The 22,319-nt window shown below is 42.9% G+C and overlaps 1 protein-coding gene across 1 annotated transcript in view; it reads left to right on the plus strand.

The window, feature by feature from the left end:
* zdhhc13 (zDHHC palmitoyltransferase 13) overlaps positions 1 to 22,319 on the plus strand; it is a 51,700-nt gene that overhangs the window by 3,580 nt on the left and 25,801 nt on the right. Inside the window, exons 2-9 of the mRNA XM_078549505.1 lie at positions 1,182 to 1,354; positions 6,350 to 6,472; positions 6,603 to 6,680; positions 8,578 to 8,722; positions 9,284 to 9,348; positions 9,445 to 9,607; positions 13,445 to 13,576; positions 21,700 to 21,833. Coding sequence (XP_078405631.1) covers positions 1,182 to 1,354; positions 6,350 to 6,472; positions 6,603 to 6,680; positions 8,578 to 8,722; positions 9,284 to 9,348; positions 9,445 to 9,607; positions 13,445 to 13,576; positions 21,700 to 21,833 — 1,013 coding nt within the window. The remainder of the gene's footprint in view (positions 1 to 1,181; positions 1,355 to 6,349; positions 6,473 to 6,602; positions 6,681 to 8,577; positions 8,723 to 9,283; positions 9,349 to 9,444; positions 9,608 to 13,444; positions 13,577 to 21,699; positions 21,834 to 22,319) is intronic.

The following is a 22,319-nucleotide window of genomic DNA, read 5'->3' on the forward strand; positions in this document are numbered from 1 at the left end:
CTTCATCCCAGGAATCAGCCGAGTGAATCTCTTTTGAACTGCCCCCAATGCCACCATATCCTTTCCTAAATACAGGGACAAAACTGTACATAGTACTCCAGGTGCGGCCTCACCAACACCCTGTACAGTTGTAACACGAGTTCCCTAATTTTAAACTCCAACACCCTAACAATACAGGCCAAAATTCCATTTGCCTTCTTAATTACTTGCTGCACCTGCATGCTAACTTTTTGTGTTTCATCCACAAGAACACCCAGATCCCTCTGTGCTGCACTTTTTATGGCGTGTGTCTCCATTTAAATAATAGTCTGCCTTTTGATTCTTCCTACCAAAGTGCATGACCTCACACTTCCCTACATTAAACTCCATCTGCCAAGTTTTTTGCACACTCACTCAACCTATCTTATATCCTTATAACCCTTATATCCTTATGTCCTCATCAGAACATGCCCTCCCATCTAATTTTGTATTGTCAGCAAATTTGAATACATTACACTCTGCCCCCTGCACCAAGTCATTAATATATAGATAGTATATAATTGAGGCCCTAGGACTGATCCTTGTGGCACTCCGCTAGTTTTTCAACCTGAAAAAGACCCAGTAATCCCGACTCCCTGTCTTCTGCGTGTTAACTAATCTTCAGTCCATGCTTTTATATTACCCCCAATAATGTGAGCTGCTATCTTGTGCAATACCTTTTATGTGGCACCTTATCAAATTCCTTCCTGAATCCAAAAGCACTGCACAACATCTTTATCAACCCTGCTTGTCATATCCTCAGAGAACTCTAGTAAATTTGTCAAACATGATTTCCCTTTCACAAAACCAACGTTGACTCTGTTTGATTGCGTTAAGCTTTTCTAAATGTCCTGCTATTTCTTCCTTAATAATGGACTCTAGCATTTTCTGCATTGATAGTCTTTCGTGGTAGGTTTTGTACCTGTTTTTGTGTTGAGTAGCTAACTTTAGGAATGCAGTTGGGATGGGAGGGGCAAGATGGGAGAAAGAGGTAATGAGTATTCTTGTAAGGAGATGGGATGGGCAGCAGCAGTAGTCAAACTGTTCACTTTTTGGACTGGCTAACTGCCCTCTCAATTGATATAATACATGGCATAGAAAAGGGAGACTTCTCCCCCATGTCACTTCACTGTCTCATTACTACTAATACATTTCATCTATAGTGTCAACTCAACTGCCCTCATGAACACCATGAACCACATAAACAAGGATCTCATGGCAACAGCAGAGAGGAGCTGTACAACAACTCAGATCAAGCCGCAAGCCCCGCTGAACATCAAAGTGACCTTGCTTTCATGCAAGACTACAGCAACTGGGATATTGTAAAAGCCACACAGTAAGTGCAGTGTGAGTGCGAGTATGCCTAGCATGTAAGCCATCAGTTAATGTGGTTGTCTTGACGTTACATAAGAAATGGGAGCAGGAGTAGACCATCTAGCCCCTGGAGCCCTCTCCGCCATTCAGTACGATTGAGGCCTCAACTTTTGCCTCAACTCCACTTTCCAGCATGCTCCCCCTATCTTCTTTGGGAGGGTTGGGTGAGCAATGTTGGATGCAGGGTGATGGTCAGCATTGTCGAGGGTGAGCACTGTCGGGGTTGCAGTGGTGGGGTGAGTGAGCGCCATTGGGGTTGTGGTGGGGGGCGGGTAAGTGCCATCGGGGTTGCGGTGGGGGGGCAGGGGTGAGTGAGCACCGTCAGGGTTGCGGTGGGGGGGTGCAGGTGAGCGCGTCGGGGTTGCGGTGGGGGCGTGGGTGAGCGCCGTCGGGGTTGCGGTGGGGGGGGTGGGTGAGCGCCGTCGGGGTTGCGGTGGGGGGGCGGGTGAGCGCCGTCGGGGTTGCGGTGGGGGAGCGCGGGTGAGCGCCGTCGGGGTTGCGGTGGGGGGGGAGGTGGGTGAGCGCCATTGGGGTTGTGGTGGAGGGGTGGGTGAGCGCTGTCGGCGTCGCAGATGATGAGCATCTTTAGGGTTGTGGGGATGGGCTGAGCGGTGTCTGTTTATCATGGCTCACCGCCCCCCCCACCCCCCCAAGCAGTGCTCACCCCCTGCAACACCATCAGTGCTGACCTCCCACAACCCTGACAGCGCTCAGCCCCCACCCCGCCCATTGCACTCCCCCCCCCACCCAACCCTGACAGCGTTCCCCACCCCACCACCCCACCCGTGCCCCCACCCCCCACCCTGATGGCGCTCACACCCCCCCCCCCCCCCCCCCCCCACACTGACGGCGCTCAGCCCCCCCCCCACCACCACCCTGACGGCGCTCCCACACCCCCCCACAAACCCTGATGGTATATTAGCATGTTCAACGAATTTCAGCAAGCATTTTGTTGGAAACCACAGTATGAAGGCATCATATCAAAGTTACACATTCATCTTTATAGTCACATAATGTTCTAATTTAGTTCTTTAAATTTTTTGGAAAGGAGGCTTACAGGTGTTGAACTCCCATCGTAAAGAGAACAGTATTAAAGCAGTTCACATTACATTATATTTAGTGGCACCAGAAACAAGATGTCAATTCCTATAAGTCACCAAAGCTGTTCTCCATAACATACACCACGTTTGAGTTTACAGAATGCGTGGCTATTAATTCTAACCCATGCTGCCGGGTCTCTCCACTGCCAAAAATGCTTGAAACACCTTGCAGTTACTTCCCTTGCAGTTTGACTCACAGGAAGCAAATTCAAGATGTTAAGGAATTGTCCAGTATCAATTTTGAGTGTCATGTTTCTGTGAGATAGTTGTGGTGAAATCTACTTGCCATTGTGCCAAACCAAGACAGACTCTCCAACTGTTTTGAAGTAGGGACTTCAAAAACACAACCTAAGAACTGCAGATGTTCGCCATCTTAGTTGACTTTCATTTCTAGGCCCTGGGTTCTTCTGCAGCTCAGAGAAGGTGAAAATTTGCTCTCTGCATATAAGATTTCTACATGAAATAAGTAAGCAATCTTGACCCATTTCAAGATGGGTTTGCTGCCAAAAGTGTTCAATTTTCTAGTGCTGACCTCCCTTTCATGGCCACAAAATTCACTTAAATTGGAGATGGAAGAGAGAAGGGAACAAGGTGGGACTGTGAATTCGCTTTTTGTCTTTCACCTTTGGTACCCATTTTTCAAATCCAGGCCACACTGACAGGACGGAAGTCACTTCTGCCTGCTTGAATATGAAATGTAATAATGGATCGACAACACAATTCTGTTCCTAATCTGACAGTAGTTAGCGCACTCATTCAAGAGAAGCCTGATGGTGTACTGCTCCCCTCACCCTTGCGTTTTGTGCATCCACCAGCCCGTCTTTGGTAGCTGTGCCTTCAGCTGGCTCTCCACCTCCTCCTCCTCCAAGAGGATACAAGTAACATCCCAGAAATAGCTGTAAATCAGGACTTGTAAGGGAGGGAGGAACTCCACCAGGGAAGTGGTACTTGTCAACCTGCAGTTCCAACAATTTGCTAAGTCTACAGGGTCCTGATGGATTTCATCCTAGGGTCTTAAAAGAAGTGCCTGGTGAGATAGTTGATACGTTGATTTTAATTTTCCAAAATTCACTAGATTTGGGGAAGGTTCCATTAGATTGGAAAATAGCGAATGTAATTCCTTTATTCAAAAAGGGAGGGAGAAAGAAAGCAGGAATCGACAGGCCAGTTAGCTGAACATCTGTCATAGGGAAGATGTTAGAAGCTATTATTAAAGACGTTATAACAGGGCACATAAATAAAGGGCACATAGACAAATTCAAGGTAATCCGGTGTAGTCAACATGGCTTCGTGAAAGGGAAATCATGTTTAACCAATGTATTGGAGTTCTTTGAAGAAGTAATAGGTGCTGTGGATAAAGGGGAACCAGTGGATGTGCTGTACTTAGATTTTCAGAAGGCATTTGATAAGGTGCCTTATCAAAGGTTATTGCGGAAAATAAAAGCTCATGGTGTAGAGGGTAGCATTGGCATGGATAGCAGGAAACAGAATAGGCATAAATGGCAAATTTTCTGGTTGGCAAGATGTAACTAGTGGTGTGCCACAGAGATCAGTGCTGGAGCCTCAGCTCTTTACAATTTATATAAATGATTTGGATGAATTTGTATGGTTGCTAAATTTGCTGATGACACAAAGGTAGGTAGGAAAGCAAGTTGTGAAGAGGACATAAGGAGGCTACAAAAGGAAATAGATAGGTTAGATGAGTGGGCAAAGGATCCGGCAAATGGAGTATAATGTAGGAAAATATGAGGTTCATTTTGGCAGGATGAATAAAAAAGAGGAATATTATCTAAACGGTGAGAGATTGCGGAGCTCTGAGATGCAGAGGGATCTGGCTGTCCCAGTACATGAATCGCAAAGGATTAGTATGCAGGTGCAACAAGTAATTAGCAAAGCTAATAGAATGTTATCGTTTATTGCAAGAGGAATTGAATACAAGATTAGGGAGGTTATGTTTCAGTTATACAGGGCATTGGTGAGACCACACCTGGAGCACTGTGTACAGTATTGGTCTCCTTATTCAAGGAAAGATGTAAATGTATTAGAAGCAGTTCAGAGAAGGTTTATTAGATTAATTCCTGGAATGGGCGGGTTATCTTCTGAGGAAAGGCTGAACAGGCTAGCCTTGTATCCGTTGGAGTTTAGAAGTGTAAGAGGTGACTTGATTGAAACAGATAAGATCCTGAGGGGGCTTGATGGGATGAATGTGGAAAGGATATTTCCTTTTGTGGGAGAATATAGAGCTCAAGGTCACTGTTTCAAAAGGAGGTGTCGCCCATTTAGGACAGGGGTGAGGAAATTTTTTTTCTCTCTGAGGGTTATGAGACTTTGGAATTCTCTTCCTCAAAAGGTAGCTGAGGCAGAGTCCTGGAATATGTTTAAGACAGAGCTGGATAGATTCTTGATAAGCAAGGGATGAAAGGTTATCAGGGGTAGGCAGGAAAATGAGGTTAAAATCAGATCAGCCATGATCTTATTGAATGGCAGAGCAGGCTTGAGGGGCCGAGTGGCCTACTCCTGGCCCCTAATTTGTATGTTCATAACTGCATTAAAACCCAGCTCTCTCAGCAAGCTTTAAGTCACCATATTTTATATGTCTCCTTTGGTTTGGCTTCCATTTTCTCATGGTTACACTTTTGTACAGTGCGTCAGGATATTTTTGTATGTTAATGGAGCTATATAAACGTAAATTGTTTGCAGCAGGTACCGTCTTTAAGATGCATAGCAGCAACTCGCCAAGGCTTCTTCAACTTCCAGATCCATGACCTCTACCACCTAGAAGGACAAGGACTACAAATGCATGGGAACATAACCACCTGCAAGTTCAAGCCACACACCATTCTGACTTGGAACTATATCAGCTGCTTCTTCACTGTGGCTAGATTGAAATCCTGGAACTTCTGAACAGCATATGGCTGTACCTCCGCCACAAGGCCTGTAGCGGTTCAAGAAGGCAGCTCACCGCCACCTCCTCAAAGGCAATTAGGGGTTGGGCAATAAATAATGGCCTTGCCAGTGACACCCACATCCCATGAACGAATATTTAAAAAAAGGCTCTCCTGGTGTTCTATGGAAACATAGGAACATAGCAGGAGTGGGCCATTCAGCCTGCTGAGTCTGCTCCTCCATTCAATACAATCATGGCTGATCACCCACTTCAATGCCTTTTTCCCACAAGATCCCCATATGCCTTTATGTTGTTGGTGTTTAGAAATCTGTCAATCTCTACTTTAAATATACTCAATGACTGAGCTTCCACAGCCCTCTGGGCTAGAGAATTCCAAACATTCACAACCCTCTGAGTAAAAAAAAAATTTCTCCTCATCTCAGTCCTAAGTGGCTTCCCCCTTATTGTGTCCCCTGGTTCTAGACTCCGAACTGGGGAAAACATCTTACCTGCATCTACCCTGTCTATCCCTATATGTATTTTGTAAGTTTCAGTGAGATCAACATTTTTCAAAACTCTAGAGAATACAGGCCCAGTTTCCCCAATCTCTCTTCATAGGACTGTCCCGCCATCCTGGGAACGAAGTCTGGCGAACCTTCGTTGCAGTCCCTTTATGGCAATAATATCTGGTTAATGTTTATCCCTCAGTCAACGTCATAAAAATAGATTACCTGATCAGTTAACTCATTGGTGTTTGTGGAGCCTTGCAATGCACAAATCAGCTGTTATGTTTCCCAACAGTGCCTACATTTCAAAAATACTTCATAGACTGGGAAACATAGTTTCATACATGCCAACGTTTATGGATAAACTTGGCTTCTATTTCCTAAAAACTTACTCCATAACTTTAGGTACAGTCCACTTCTGCCTCCACTTCATTTCTAACAAAGACCTCATTTTGCACTTTCAGATATGGAATAATTGACAGATGTAAAGAGCTAATAGAAGCTGGTTATGATGTCCGACAGCCTGACAAAGAGAATGTGACTTTGCTTCACTGGGCAGCCATCAATAACCGAATAGAGCTTGTTAAGTAAGTCCTGTTAGTTCTCTTTGTAAAGTATGTTATCATTCTTATGTGACTTCAAATTGTGCAATAGCCCAATACAAATTTACATGATGTATGTTCGCAATGTATTAACTTCACCAAAATACATCCACAGATACTATGTTTCAAAAGGCGCCATTGTGGACCAGCTGGGTGGAGATTTAAATTCAACACCTCTTCATTGGGCCACCAGGTAGAGTTGCAGAAATACTCAATTCTCTAAAAATTTTCGGAAAAATATTGTGATTTAGCTCTCTAGGCATAAGATCCAGATATTCTTATGGAGGATGGAAAAGCCTGATGTGTGCAGTGTTTTCTGTTGAACATGCAATGTATAACTTCACCAATCACTTTCCACTCATCTGTTCCCCAAATCTAGCTAATTTCCAGGATTTGAAGGCAACTGTTACACACAACAAACCTTTGACAGTGAACTATCTTAATTTGGGGAAAATCTCTTAATTTGGTACAACAGTTATTCAGAAACTTTTTAGTCCTTCAATAAAACTTCAGATTAATCTTCAAATTTGACTATTGAATTTAAAATCTTATTAGTAGCTGTGTTATGGGAGAATCGAGCAGACTATTCATTTTGTAATGTCATTGATTGTTTTGTCTTTGATCTTGGTTAACGTACATATGTCTTGTGTGTTAAAACTAACAGGTAGCTGGATCACATTTCTTGTTTCAAATTAGATGAACACCAAGGAGTTTTAAAATTTAAATTTCCCAGCCTAGTAACTTTTAACCCCAGAACTGTCTTTCACGTTGAGGGTTTTTGCTGGAGATTCTCCCTCTAGCGCAAGCTACATGAATCTTCCAGCCCTGTTTCAAATCCTCGTGAATTTGGTCTTTTCAGTCCGAGTGCTGATCCCACTGCGTTCCTGCATGGTAAACTATAGAGCTTTTCTGCCTCTAGCTGCTCTTTCTCTCTCTCCCGGATTCTGGCAGACTGCCTGTGTCTGAGAGTTTTTGGGATATCTTCGAAACCCTACCCCTCTCAAAGCCCATGTCCATGGCGATGTGAATCACATGGGCATGGTATCCATGTAGAAATGCTGATTAGCTATCCTTGAGACCCCAACTCCTTTTTTTAATCTTGCAAGTAAATGGAGAATTTAAAGCAAAACTGTCCACAACCTGATGTTCTCAACACCTTCCAAGGACTTTGGAGACTAGCAATTTAACCACTGTAAACACAGACGCATGCTGTTGTCTCCAGGTGTTAACACCTTACACCTTCTTTCCTGCAAATCAAGTTGGTCCTCCCTTTAACAGCCATGTCACCCAGACCTGTTGTCAAGCACTTCAGAACAGGCCACATGACCACTTCATTTTTCCCTCAAAGGCACAGGCCCAAAACAACAATCTTATAAACCTCATATTTGTAACAATAACCTAATTATTTATTATTACAAATGCTGCCTGATTGCATTACCAATACCCTATAAAAGGTTTGCAGTAATGTTGAGTCTTGGCAGTGTAACCTTGGTTGCAGATAAGCCTGGTAATTGATTCTGCAGCACTGTGTCAGTGTTTGAAATTATTTTCTATTTTACTTTTGCGTGCCACCCCCCCCCCCCCCCCCCCCCGCCTTCCAAATTAGTGAAAAATGAAACAATTTGCCTGTTCCATTGTCTGTGAATAATAATCTTACTTCCAATAACTGAATACTACCACACAAAAAAATCTGTTGAAGTCCCTGGCCTATTAAGGCCCTGAAAGGTTTGGAAAGGTTGAAGAAATAGAAAATGGATAATCAAGAAAATGGAGGTGGAAGGGAAAAGAGTAAAGAGTTGACCGGATTGGCATGAAAAATTGGAAATTTTGTGTAATTTGCAAAGGACATGCTGCACTCTGCAACAATTATAGCTGAAGCTAAACAGTGTATTTAAATTCAAACCATGCTGATAAAGAAGAAAATGTGAAATGTGTCAGTGGCTCTTTAATTAGACAAATCGACATACAAAATAAGCATTAAATATTTTGCAGTTTGCTGACTCTAATAATAATAGAGATAGCAGATCTAACTGTGGTTTCACTAATGAGATTTTTTAACCATATAAGGAGTCCTTTCTAATATATTCCAGGCAAGGCCACTTGTCTATGGTTGTGTTACTATTGAAATGTGGAGCAGATCCCACTCTGGTCGATCGGGAAGGATTCACCTGTCTTCACCTTGCAGTTCAGTTTCAGCATATGCCAATTATAGCATACCTTGTGGCAAAAGGTCAGGTATGTCAGTTTGTTTTTCGCATGGTGTGAAAGGTCTCGATATACTTGCATTGTCATAATAAAATGCATATTGTTTGAAGAGGTTCCTGCTAAACTTAATGCTGAGGAGAAGTTGAGATCTAATACTTGGTGTGCAGTTAATTTATATTAAATTTGATATGTATGCTGCCCAATTTATTTGGGCATCGCTGTTCTGTGATGTACAGTAACACCTGCAGCTGCACGTTTCTGCCATTAGATGAAATGTTGCAAGCTTCAGAAGCTACAGATCTCCATTCCTACAATTACAGTAAAATGTTTTGAAGGAAATTTGCTTTGTCCTAGCCTTCGCACCATTGATCGTTTGCTTTGTGAGTGGGCACAAGGGAAATATCTTAGCCTTCCAACAGTTAACAGTCAAATTTAGCTTAGTGCAATCTGTTCATACTTCCACAGCACTCCCTCTCTCTCCCTATTTTGAATTCTCAGGAACATACGGCAGAACCCAGACCAATCAGTTCGCAATCTCATTGAAATCAAAAATTGTTTTTTCTAGAAACTGAGATATGTTCTGTTTTTAAGGATGTAGATACACCTGATATGAATGGACAAACGCCGTTAATGATGGGAGCAAGCAGAATAATAGGGTAATTCTAGTATATTTGTATCTTGAATTCACACAAAAATGGTGTATCTTATTTAACCAGGTTGACAGGTATAATATTGTAATTTCTTTTATCTAGGCCTGAGCCAACCAGATTCCTTACAAAATTAAACGCTTCAGTAAATGCTGTTGATAAAGTACACAGAAACACACCACTGCACTGGGCAGTAATATCGGGAAATGTGGCTGCATTGAATGTACTACTGGATGCTGGCGCTAATGTTGAAGTTAAAAATGCAATGGTAAGTAAGTGCCTAATATCTGTCCTGCATGATTTTGACTGAATATTTTAAGTAGGCTGCATAATTAGTTGCATTCTGCTGTTATGAAACCTTGCAATGCCCTCTTCTAGGCTGTAATTCATTAAAAAATTGAATTAAACTGGCCAATGTAAGGTATGTAGATCCACAGATAACAATTATGTATTATAATTTTTAGCTGAATGAGCTGAACTCGACCAGAGCAGCACTTGTGAAATTACTGTTTGTGCAATCATCAACAAACAGTAATTACAATGTTCAGCACCATTCGCGACTCCTCAGATACTGAAGCAGTCCCATGTCCAAATGCAGCAAGACCTGGACAATATCCAGGCCTGGGCTGACAAGTGGAAAGTAACATTTTCACCACACAAGTGCCAGGCAATGACCATCTCCAACAAGAGAGAATCTAATCATCGCCCCATGACATTCAATGGCATTACCATCGCTGAATCCCCCAATAACCAACATCCTTGGGGGCTACCATTGACCAGCAACTGAACTGGATTAGCCATATAAATACTGTGCCTACAAGAGCAGGTCAGAGACTAGGAATCCTGCGGCGAGTAACTCACCTCCTGACTCCCCAGAGCCTGACAACCATTTGCAAGGGACAGGTCAGAAGTGTGATGGAATACCCCTCACATGCCTGGATGAGTGCAGCTCTAACAACACTCAAGAAGCTTGACACCATCCAAGACAAAGCAGCCTGCTTGATTGGCACCCCTTCCACAATAGTTCACTTCCTCCACCACCAACAAACAGTGGCAGCAGTGTGTACCTTCTACAAAATGCACTGCAGAAACTCACCAAGGCTCCTTAGCCAGCACCTTCCAAACCCACGACCACCACCTCTAGAAGGACGAGAGCAGCAGATAGATGGGAACACCTGGAAGTTCCCCTCTAAGCCACTCACCATCTTGACTTGGAAATATATTGCCATTCCTTAACTGTTGTTGGGTCAAAATCCTGGAGCTCCCTCCCTCACAGCACTGTGGATGTACCTACAGCATGGACTGCGGTGGTTCTAGAAGGCAGCTCACCACCAACTTCTCAAGGACAATTAGGGATGGGCAATAAATGCTGGCCTAGCTAGCGATGCCTACATCCCATAATTGAATTTTTAAAAATCTTGAATATGGAAATGCACAAAATCAGGTAGACTACCCAGTCTTAACTGTCTTTGTGTGATTTGTACTGGACATTGCTAATGTTTAAATATTTCAAAGACCAAGTTAGTCTTGGCTGACCCCCTCTTTGGCTAAATAGCTTGCTTTTGTCCATTTTTTAGGCTCGTATAAGGAGAATGATAATGCTGGTGAGGTACCAGAAAGCTGCTACAGAGCTGTAACTCCAGCAGAAATTGGACCTTGTCACAGGAAGGAATGAATGTGTACATGTACAGCTTTTTTGCTGTCTGGTTAGTGCAGATCTAATGCTGCACATTTTGGGTTTTTTATAAATTATTTGCAGGATATGAGGGCCACTGGCAAGGCCAGTATTTATTACCCATCCCTAGTTTCCCTGAGAAGGTGGTGGTGAGCCTAGCCCTTGAACCGCTGGTAGTAGCTTGATGCTGTTGACTGGCTTGCAGGTAACAAAGAGTTAATCATGTTGGTGAGGAGTCATGTAGGAGAGAACAACTAAAGATAGCAATGGGCTTTCTTTCCCTAAAGGTCATGAGTGAACCATTTGGGTTTTTGAGACTATCCGACAGCTTCATGATTGCTCTTAATGAATCATCGAATTGTTACAGCACACCAGGAGGCTATTCGGCCCATCATGTCTGTGTTGGTCCCCTGATGGAGCAATTCACCAAGTGCCACTGCCCTGTCTTTTCCCAGTAGCCCTGCAGTTTTTTCCTTTTCAGATAATGGTCCATTTCCCTTTTGAAAGCCTCAGTTGACCCTGCCTCCACCATACTCTCAGGCAGCGCATTTCAGATCCTAACCACTTACTGTATGAAAAAGATTTTTCTTGTGTTTCTATTGCTTCTTTTGCCAACTACCTTAAATCTGTGTCCTGGTTCCACCAATAGGAACAGTTTCTCCCGATCTCCTCTGTCCAGACCCCTCATGATTTTGAATACCTCTACCATATCTCCTCTAACGGGAATAGCCCCAACTTCTGTAATCTTTCTACATAACTGAAGTTCTTCATCCCTGAAACCATTCTCCTGAATCTTTTCTGTACACTCTAATACCTTCACATCCTTCCTAAAGTGTGGTGCCCAGAATGGGATGCAATGCTCCAGTTGAGGCTGAACCAGTGTTTTATGCAGGTTTAACATAAATTCCTTGCTTTTGTACTCTATGCCCCTCTTGATAAAGCCAGGATGCTTTATTAATGATGCTGTCAACCTGCTCAGCCACATTCAATGATTTATGCACATGTACACCCAGATCCCTCTGCCCCTGCACCCCTTTAGAATTGTACCCTTTATTTTATATTGTCCCTCTGCTTTCTTCCTACCAGAATGAATCACTTCACAATTCTCTGCATTAAATTTCATCTGCCCCTTGTCCGCCCATCCCACCAACAAGCTTTGTATCATGTGAAAATTTTGAATTTGTGCCCTGTACATCAAAGTCTAGGTCATTAATGAACATCAGGAAGAGCAGGGGTCCTAACACCGAACCCTGGGGAACTCCACTCTGAATCTTACTCAAGTTTGAAAAGCATCCATTAGTCACTACTTGCTAATTCCTGTCACACAGCCAATTTTGTAATCATGCTGCTTTTGTCCCTTTTATTTCTAAGCTCTAACTTTGCGGCTATTGTGTGGCACTTTATCAAATGTCTTTGGAAGTCCATGTACAGCACATCAACAGCTTTAGCCTCATCAGAAAACTGAAACAAGTTAGTTAAACATGACTTGCCATTAATGAATTCATGCTGGCTTTCTTTACTTAATCTGCGTTTGTTCAAGTGACTATTGATTTTTGTCCCGAATTATCATTTCTAAAAGCTTCCCCACCACCGAGATTAAACTGACTGACCTGTGTAACATTTGCAATTCTCCAGTCCTCTGAAAGATTGGAAAATTATGGCCAGTGCCTCCACGATTTCCACACTCTCATCCTTGGGTGCATCTCATCTAACCGTGGTGCCTTATCAGCTTTAAGTTAGACAGCCTATCCAATACCATCACCATATCAATTTTAAGCTCTTTAAATGTCAGAGCTACCTCTTCATGATCTGGGCAGCATCTTCCTTGGTAAAGGCAGATGCAAAGTATTCATTTAATACAACAGCCCTGTCTCCATGCATGAGTCCCTTTTTTGATCCCGAATCAGCCCCATTTCTCCTCTTATGACCCGTTTACCAGCTTTTTATTTTATTATCAAATTTTTTAAAAAAAACTTGAGTCTTACTCATCCAGCAGCATAACCATTACACTACCATACCTCTATACAGTTGTAACCTTTTATCTCGGAGAATAGCTTTGTAAATCTAATTTTTGGGAGAGATGAGTAGAAAGGGCATACACTTTTTAATGGTGTGTTGTCCTTTTTCTCCTCTTTTTAGTTCTTACGGGCATTGTCCTTTTTGCTGCAGGAGGCACAATGCTGGGATGAGTGGCCTGCTTTTGAGGCAGCAGGAGGTACATAGACTCAAATTCCCATGTTTCTTTGGCTTTGATAAGGGATTTAGCAATGTGGCCTTCCTAGGAAGTATAGTTCTCAACCCTGAAGTGTAGCTGTATATTGGTGTACTGCTGGGCCTAATATTTCTGAAGCTCCAAGGATTTTTTTCAGAAGTTGCTTCTCAGATTTGTTCTAACAATGGTAAAATTGAAATTTTCTGAACTGTTTCCAGGGAGAAACTCCCCTGGGGTTAGCCCAGCAGAACCGAAATCCTTGGATAATACACTGCCTGCTTGACGCAAATGTTGATAGGAGTAGAGGCAATTTTATGCTGAAGGTTCTGAAGAGCTTTGAAAAATACAAGGTAGGTCACAATTTTAAAACGTTCTTGAATTTGGTTGCTTTATGGAAATGGGTAGTTATTGTGCAGTCATGCTTTCTGGTGTATTTCATGACTTGTAACATAATATTGTAATGGAGTATTCAATGTAATGAATTTGAATTCTAATGAGCTCCGTGCACTGCCATCCCATCCACTACCTCTCTATGCTTTGGTTCAAGGCTTTTGAAGCTTGTATGGGTGATAGCGGGGGCTGCAAGGTGGGTGACTGAACTGACCATGGCACCATGGTACAGGGAGCCATTCATGTGGGGGGAGTTAATAGGAATATCATGCTAGTAGGGGTCAATATAGTTAGGGGGATTGTGACAGTTCTTTGCAGCTGAGAGCGTGAATCCAGATGGCTGTGTTGCCTGCCCGGTGCAGGGTTTGGGTCGTCTGCTCTGGGTTGGAGAGAACTTGCAGGAACTTGGGAGGTGGAGGATCCAGTTGCCGCGGTCCACATTGGTAGCAATGACATAGGTAGAACTAGGAAAGAGATTCTGTTGAAGGAGTGTGAGTAGCTTGGGGTTAAATTAAAAAGCAGAACCTCAAAGGTAATAATCCCTGGATTACTATCTGAACCAAAAGCAAATTAATGTAGGGTAAATCAGATTGGAGAGTTAAATGTGTGGTGCAAAGATTGGTGTGGGAAAAATCGGTTTTGATTCATGGGGCACTGACACCAGTACCGGGGAAAGTGGGAGTTGTACCGTTGGGACAGTCTTCACCTGAACCATACTGGGATGAGTGACTTTAAACTGAATAGTGGGGCTAGGAATAAAGTTTGGGAAGATGTGATAAATTAAATAGAGAAGAGAGCAAGGTAGCAATATGGGAAATGATGATCAGAACGTGGCAGGAAGGGAAAGTGTATAAAAGTGTGCACCAGCAGATAAAACTAGAGGTTATAAAAATAGTAAAAAGACAGAACTAAAGGCTCTGTAGCACCCATAACAAAACAGATGAATTAACAGTGCAGATTGAAATAAATATGTGATCTGATAGCCATTACAGAGGCAGGATGACAAAGACTGAGGCCTGAATATTCAAGTGTACGTGAAATTTAGGAAGGACAGGAAGCTAGCAGAAGGTAGATGGATAGCTCTGTTAATTAAGGATGATATTGGTACAATTGAGAGAGATGACCTTAGTTCTAGAGATGAAGATGTAGATTCAGTTTGGGTAGAGATGAGCAATTGCAAAGGTAAGAAGTCACTTGTGGGAGTGGTTTATAGATCCTCAACAGCAGCCACATTGTAGGGCAGGGTAGATGGCAAGAAATAATGGGAGCTTCTGAAAAAGCTACGGTGATAATGGATGATTTAAATCTACATTTAGATTGAATGAATAAGATTGGCAAAGGAAGAATAGAAAAGCAGAACGCTATTTAAATGGAGGAAATTACAGAACTCGGTGGTACAGAGGGATTTGAGTGTCTGGGTACATGAATCACAAAAAGTTGTTACACAGATACAGCAAGGGATTAAGAAGGCAAATGGGATGATGGTGTTTATTGCAAGGGGAATGGAACATAAAAATAGGGAAGTTTTATTGCAGCCGCACATGACCGTGGTGAGGCCACATCTGGAATACTATTACAGATTTGGTCTCCTTATTTGAAAAAAGATATAATTGTGTTAGAAGCAGTTCAGAGAAGGTTCACTAGGCTCATGCCTTTTGAATGAAGGGCTTACCTGATCAAGACAGGTTGAACAGGTTGGGTCTATACTCATTGGAGTTTAGAAGAATGAGAGGTGATTTGACAGGGTGGATGCAGGGAGGATGCTTCCTCTTATGGGGGAGACTAAAACTAGGGGACACAGTTTAAGAATAAGCAGTCTCCCTTTTAAGACAGAGATGAGGAAAAATTATTTTCTGAAGGTCGTAAGTCTGTGAAATTCTCTTCTCCAGAAAGCAGTGGAGGCTGGGTCATTGAATTTATTCAAGGCATAGTAGGGTAGATTTTTGGTAGACAAAGGAGCTGAGGATTACAGAGCAAACAGGAATGTGGAGTTGAGACCACAACCAGATCAGCACGATCTTATTGAATGGTGGAGCAGGCTCACTGGGCCGAATGGCATACTCCTGCTCCTAAATCCTATATTCCTATGGGAACTACCTACTCCCTGCCCTTTCCCTACAGACCAGCAAAAATGTCCCCTTCAGGTATATATCCAACTTTCAAAGGGAATCGGGTATTTAATCTGTTTCTACCACTCTTGAAGGCAAGTGCATTCAAGATCATCACAACTTGCTTTGTTGAAAAAATTTCCTCGTGTTGCCACTGCTTCTTTTGAAATTGCCTTAAATCCATTTTGGAAAACTGGTTACCAACCTGTCGGCACTCTTAAAATCCTTCATGATAGGTGTCAGCTGCGGCTCAGTTGAAGGTTGGGGGTTAAGTCCAACTCCAGCGCAAAAGTCAAAGTTGACACTCCAGTGCTGCACTTGGGGAGTGCTGCATTCAGAGCTGCTGTGTTACAGATGAGGTGCTTAACCAATCTGCACTTTCAGGTGAATGTCCCTGCTTATTGTTGACTCAGTCAATGTTGTTTCACTATAACATCAGTTATAAAATAGGGACTATTTAGCCATTTAACATTGCGACGTTCACTACAACAGCGTCACAGACTTTATGTTCTGTGGCCTGCAAACCCCACATGCACAAATGGCATTTTCTGCTATTTGCCCTGTGCTGATGGCGTCAGTGTACCACCACTGGGGGACCTCTACTGTTTTTAAAAACCAACAAAAGATGACCGAAAAATAGAGGGAGAAAATAAACTTTGAGGGTAAACTAGCAAGTAATATAAAGACAGACATTAAGAACTTCTTTAAATATGTAAGAAAGAAGAGAGAGGCCAAAGTGAACATAGACCCCTTTGAGAACAAGGCTGGGGAAATAATAATGGGGAACCAGGAAACGGCAGAGGGGTTGAATAAATAGTTTGCATCAGTCTTCATGGTAGAAGACACTAATAGCATTCCAAAAATAGTAAATAATCAAGGGGCAAAAGGGAAGGAGAGGAAATAAATACAATAACAATCACTGGAGCAAAAGTCCCAGGGAAGCTAATGGGGCTAAAGGCCAATAAGACCTGATGGGTTGTATCCTAGGATATTTAAGAAAGTAACTACAGAAATAATGGATACACTGGTAGTAACCTTCCAAGAATCCTTAGATTCTGGAAAAGTCTCAGAGGATTGGGTAACTACCAATGTAACTCCCTTATTCAAAAAGGGAAGGAGACAAAAAATAGGTCAGTTAGCTTAATATCTGTCATTGGAAAATGTAATAGCAGAGCATTTAGAAATGCACAATCTAATCAAGCAGAGTCAGCATGGCTTCATGAAGGGGAAATCAAAAAAGGAATGAAACTGGACGGACCACCCGGTATCGACCTAGACACCGGAAACGGCAACGACAATCGCAGCTCTGTCGACCCTGCAAAGTCCTCTATACTAACATCTGGGGGCTAGTGCCAAAATTGGGAGAACTGCCTCACAGACTAGTCGAGCAACAACTGGATATAATCATCCTCACAAAATCATACCTTACAAATAGGTCCCAGACTCCACCATCGCCATCCCTGGGTATGTCCTGTCCCACCATCAGGACAAACCCAGCAGAGGTGACAGCACAGTGGTATACGGAGGGAGCTGCCCTGGGGTCCTCGACATCGACTCCGGACCCCATAAAGTCTCACGAGTCAAACATGGAGAAGGAAACCTCCTGCTGATTACCACGTACCGTCCTCCCTCACTTGGCTGGTTGGAGCCATACCTAGCACAAAGGAAGATGGTTGTGGTTGTTGGAGGTCAGTCATCTCATCTCCAGGACATCACTGCAGGAGTCCCTCAGGGTAGTGTCCTAGGCTCAACCATCTTCAGCTTCTTCATCAATGACTTTCCTTCCATCATAAGGTCAGAAGGAGGGATATTCGCTGATGATTGCACAATGTTCAGCACCATTCGCGACGACTCAGATACTGAAGCAGTCCATGTCCAAATGCAGCAAGACCTGGACAATATCCAGGTTTAGGCTGACAAGTGGCAAGTAACATTCGTGACACACAAGTGTCAGGCAATGACCATCTCCAACAAGAGAGAACCCAATCATCGCCCCTTGATGTTCAATGGCATTACCATCACTGAATCTCCTACTATCAACATCCTGGGGGGTTACCATTGACCAGAAACTGAACTGGACTAGCCATATAAATACTGTGCCTACAAGAGCAGGTCAGAGACTAGGAATAGTGCGACGAGTAACTCACCTGCTGACTCCCCAAAGCCTGTCCACCATCTACAAGGCACAAGTCAGGAGTGTGATGGAATACTCCCCGCTTGTCTGGATGAGTGCAGCTCCCACATCACTGAAGAAGCTTGACATCATCCAGGACAAAGAAGTCCGCTTGATTGGCACCAGATCCACAAACATTCACTCCCTCCACCACCGACGCACAGTAGCAGCAGTGTGTACTATCTACAAGATGCACTGCAGGAATTTACCAAGGCTCCTTAGGCAGCACCTTTCAAACCCACGACCACTACCACCTAGAAGAACAAGGGCAGCAGATAGATGGAAACACCACCACCTGGAGGTTCCCCTCCAAGTCAGTCACCATCCTGACATGGAAATATATCGCCGTTCCTTCACTGTCGCTGGGTCAAAATCCTAGAACTCCCTTCTCAACAGCACTGTTGGGTGTACCTACACCACATGGACTTCAGCGGTTCAAGAAGGCTGCTGCTCAGCACCTTCTCAAGGGCAACTAGGAATGGGCAATAAATGCTGGCCCAGTCAGCGAAGCCCACATCCCATGAATGAATAAAACAAAAAGACCATTCCTAGATTACTGTGAACAGTTTTCATCTCCTGTATATTCAAGGTTAAATAGACTGATTTTTAATCGGTAGGGGAATCGAGGGTTGTGAGGAAAAGGCAGGAAAGTGGAATTGAAGATTATCAGATTAACCATGATCTCATTTAATGGCAGAGCTGACTCAATGGGCCGAATGGCCTAATCCTGCTCCTACGTCTTATAGTTTTATGCTTCTATTCCCCCTCTCTTGTACAGTGCTGTGGTCCAAGTGACTGGAGTCCGCTGCACTTCTTCAGCTAGTTCCCACCCTCACCCTTAATCCTGAAGTCCCTCTTCCCCTTGGCTTCTATTCTTACCTTTAAACTCTCCGTTTGCTGCTGCCACCACCAGGGACTTCTTCCCCACCCCCCAGCCACCCAGCTCCCGCTCCCACTCCCGACAAGCCCTGAAGTCCTGGGGCGACTTCAGCTGCTCCCTGCACCAGCAAATGTCTGCCACTAGATGGAACCTGGTCACTCCAAAACCAGGCAGCTGGTGTGTTTCATCTTTATTTTATATTTGTACTGTATTTCTTTTACATTTTCAAATTTATTTAATTTTGAAGGTTATTTCGTTAAGGAATGTATAGTATTTCCACTTATGTTTGATGTTTTTTTTCCTGATGAGAGTTCCTAAAGAACCTAATTGCAGCTTTTGCACAGATTGTAATGAGCAAATCTGATTCCTTAAGACCATAAGACATAGGAGCAGAAATTAGGCCATTCGGCCCATCGAGTCTGCTCTGCCATTCAATCATGGCTGATAAGTTTCTCAACCCCATTCTCCCGCCTTCTCCCCGTAACCTTTGATTCAATGTCATTTCACTTAAAGTTGCACTTTTCAGGAACACAACTACAACGTTAAGCGAGCAATTACTGTAAAAGATCCCATGACGCTTTTTCAAAGAGTGGTGGGGGGGAGGAGTTAACCCCAGTGTCCTGCCCAATATATATGCTTACCACATTGCTTTATGTGGGAGCTTGCTGTGCACAAACAGGCTGCCATGTTTCCTATATTGCAACAGTGACTATGCTTCAAAAGTACTACTTTGGCTGTAAAGTGCAGTGGCACATCCTATGGCCGTGAAAGGTGCTGTATAGGCAAGTTTCTTTTTGACATTGAACACTTCTATCAAATCTTCCCTTATTCTTCTCTGCTGTAAAGGGAACAGCCCCAATTTCTCTGTTCTCCCATCAGAACTGAAGTCTTTTATCTCTGGTACCAGTCGAGTAAATCTTGCCTGCACCCTCTCCGAAACCTTCCTAAATAGTGGTGCCGAGAATTGGCCACAATACCCCACCACGGTCTTAAACGGTGTTTTATAATATTTAGTACAACCGCTTGCTTCTTTATGCTTCTATTTGTAAAGCCATGGATCCTGTCTGCCTTCTTAAACAGGCTTTTCAACTTATCCTAACACCTTGAAAGATTTGTGTGCATACAACCTTCGGTTTCTTTGCTCTTGTGCCTCTTTTAAAATCGTACCATTTAGCTTATACTGTTTCTGCTTGTTTTTCCTACCAAAATGATTCATTTTGCATTTCTTTGCATTAACTTTCATCTGCCATGTGTCTGTTCACTTCACCAGTTTATTACTGTCATCCTTACTGTTTACATTTTTGAGTTTTGTTTCATCTGCAAATTTTGAAGTGATGTCCAGTGTATTCAAGTCATTAATATATATATTTTTAAAAAACAGCGGTCCCAACCCTGCCCCCTAAGGGATACCATAACACCCACCCCCCCACCTGCCCCCAGCCTGAAAAACAGCCACTCACCATTACTTTTTGTCTTTTAGCCAATTTCATATCCCTGGCACCACTGTCCCTTTATTCCCCTGGGCTTCAGTTTTTCTAACAAATTTATTTCGCGGTACTTTATTGAACATCTTTTGAAAGCCCACACACATGACATAAACGGCACTGTCCTATTCAACCCCCTACATTACAACTGCAGTGAACTCAGTTAATTTAGTCAATTGTGATTTGTCTTTAACAAATCTGTGCTGCTGTCATTCATTAATCAAATGCCAAATTAATTTCGTTCCAGATTATTGTGTCTCAAAGTTTCCCCACCACCAACATTGGGCTGACTCACTTGGAGTTGCTGCGCTTAACCTTCCCTTTTTTAGAACAGAGATTGTAGCATTTGCAACCTTCCCGTCCTCTGGCTCCCATAGCTAAGGAAGATTGCAAGATTGTAGCTAGAGCCTCCGCCATTTCTAATCTTATTCCCGTGGCAACTGAGGATGCATCCCGTTCGTGCTGTGTGTCTTCTCGACTTTGAGTGCTGCCAGCATTTTAATTACATCCTGTTCACCTATTTTTATCCTATCCAATTTTTCTACTACCTTCTCCTTTATTGTGACATTGGTAGCATCCACATCTCTCGTAAAGTCAGTTGCAAAGTACTCATTTAGCATTTCGACCATGCTGTCTCCCTCCTCAAGATCTCCTTTTCTGGTTCATAATCACCCTACCCTTCCTTTGACCACTCTTAGTCATTATATATCTGTAAAAGATGCTTGGGTTTTCTTTTATGTTAGTCCCTAATCTCTTCTCATGTTCTCTCTTTGTCCCTCATCCTTTTTTGGTTCTCTATTCAACTTGGTTGACGTTTATCATGAGCCTCCTTTTGCCGTTTTATTTCACCCATGGAGCGCTAACTTTGGATGCCATTCCCCTGCTGGATGCTCAACCACCACTCCCCACCCCCTAGCCTTGTAGGAATTTATCTAACCTGCACCCAAGCTATCTCCTCTTTGAAGCTCTTCCATTGCTTATTTACTGTTTTAACTTCCAATCTTTGATTCCAATCCACCTGGGCCATATTGCTTTTCAACTCACTGAAGTTAGTTGTCCTCCACCCGAGCGTTGGTAACACATTTGATTTTTTTTCCTTGTCCTGTTCCGTAACTACTCTAAGCCTAATGATATTGTGTTCACTGGTTCCCAAATGCTCCTCCATCGTCACATGCTCCACTTACCCCATTTCAATTCTCCAGAACGAGATCCAGCGCTGCCTTTAACTTCATTGGGCAAGAAGCGTACTGATCAAGTAAGTTCCAGATTTCAGTTATTCCTCCTCCTCCTTGCCCTTTACACTGTTATTATCCCAGTCTATATTGGGATATTCAAGGAAGGAAAATTAATGCAAGGTAAGGAAATTTAATGCAAGGTAATAAAAATTAATGCAAGGTAATAAAAATTGTTATTGATTGAATTATTTCTTGAACCGCAGCTTCTTCTGTTGTCTTTGATGGCAGTGGCAGTGATATGGGTGACAGGCTACATAGCAGATATGGAATCTGACTCCTGGCTTCTGAAAGGCATATTATTCGTTTCTACCTGGCTTGTAATACAGCTGATAATAAGGTAGGTGCCTATATTAAGATAAGTGCCTGCTCACTTATCTTAATTCTCTAATTGCCACTAGAATTCACATATACACAATGCGATATATGTAAATATATTCTTCCTGTCCCTTTCTTTAATGTGCGAAATGTGCCAAATCCAGGATCCTCTGGTTCGGGTCACACCACTTCACTTGTCTGGTGCTGTCTTGCTGATTTTAAAATTTACCACGAGCCAGTGAGCTGGCTGTACACTTGCATTAGTATCGATGCAGAAAGACTTTGTGTGCTTAGCTATCAGTAACTTTAAACTGAGTTAAACATTCAAAAGACCTATTTTCTGTAATTAAACACTTAGTATTACGCTGATCGCAATTTCTTGAGTAAAGGACGCTCCTAACAGGAGAGCACAGCTGAGAAATTTATTATATATATGTGTTTGGGTACAACGTGCTGTGATTTGCTTAACAGACACCAACAATGGCCTTGCTTTTGATTTTTCAAACCT

The sequence above is a fragment of the Cetorhinus maximus genome, chromosome 9, assembly GCF_964194155.1.
Source record: "Cetorhinus maximus chromosome 9, sCetMax3.hap1.1, whole genome shotgun sequence".
Classification (NCBI taxonomy): domain Eukaryota; kingdom Metazoa; phylum Chordata; class Chondrichthyes; order Lamniformes; family Cetorhinidae; genus Cetorhinus; species Cetorhinus maximus.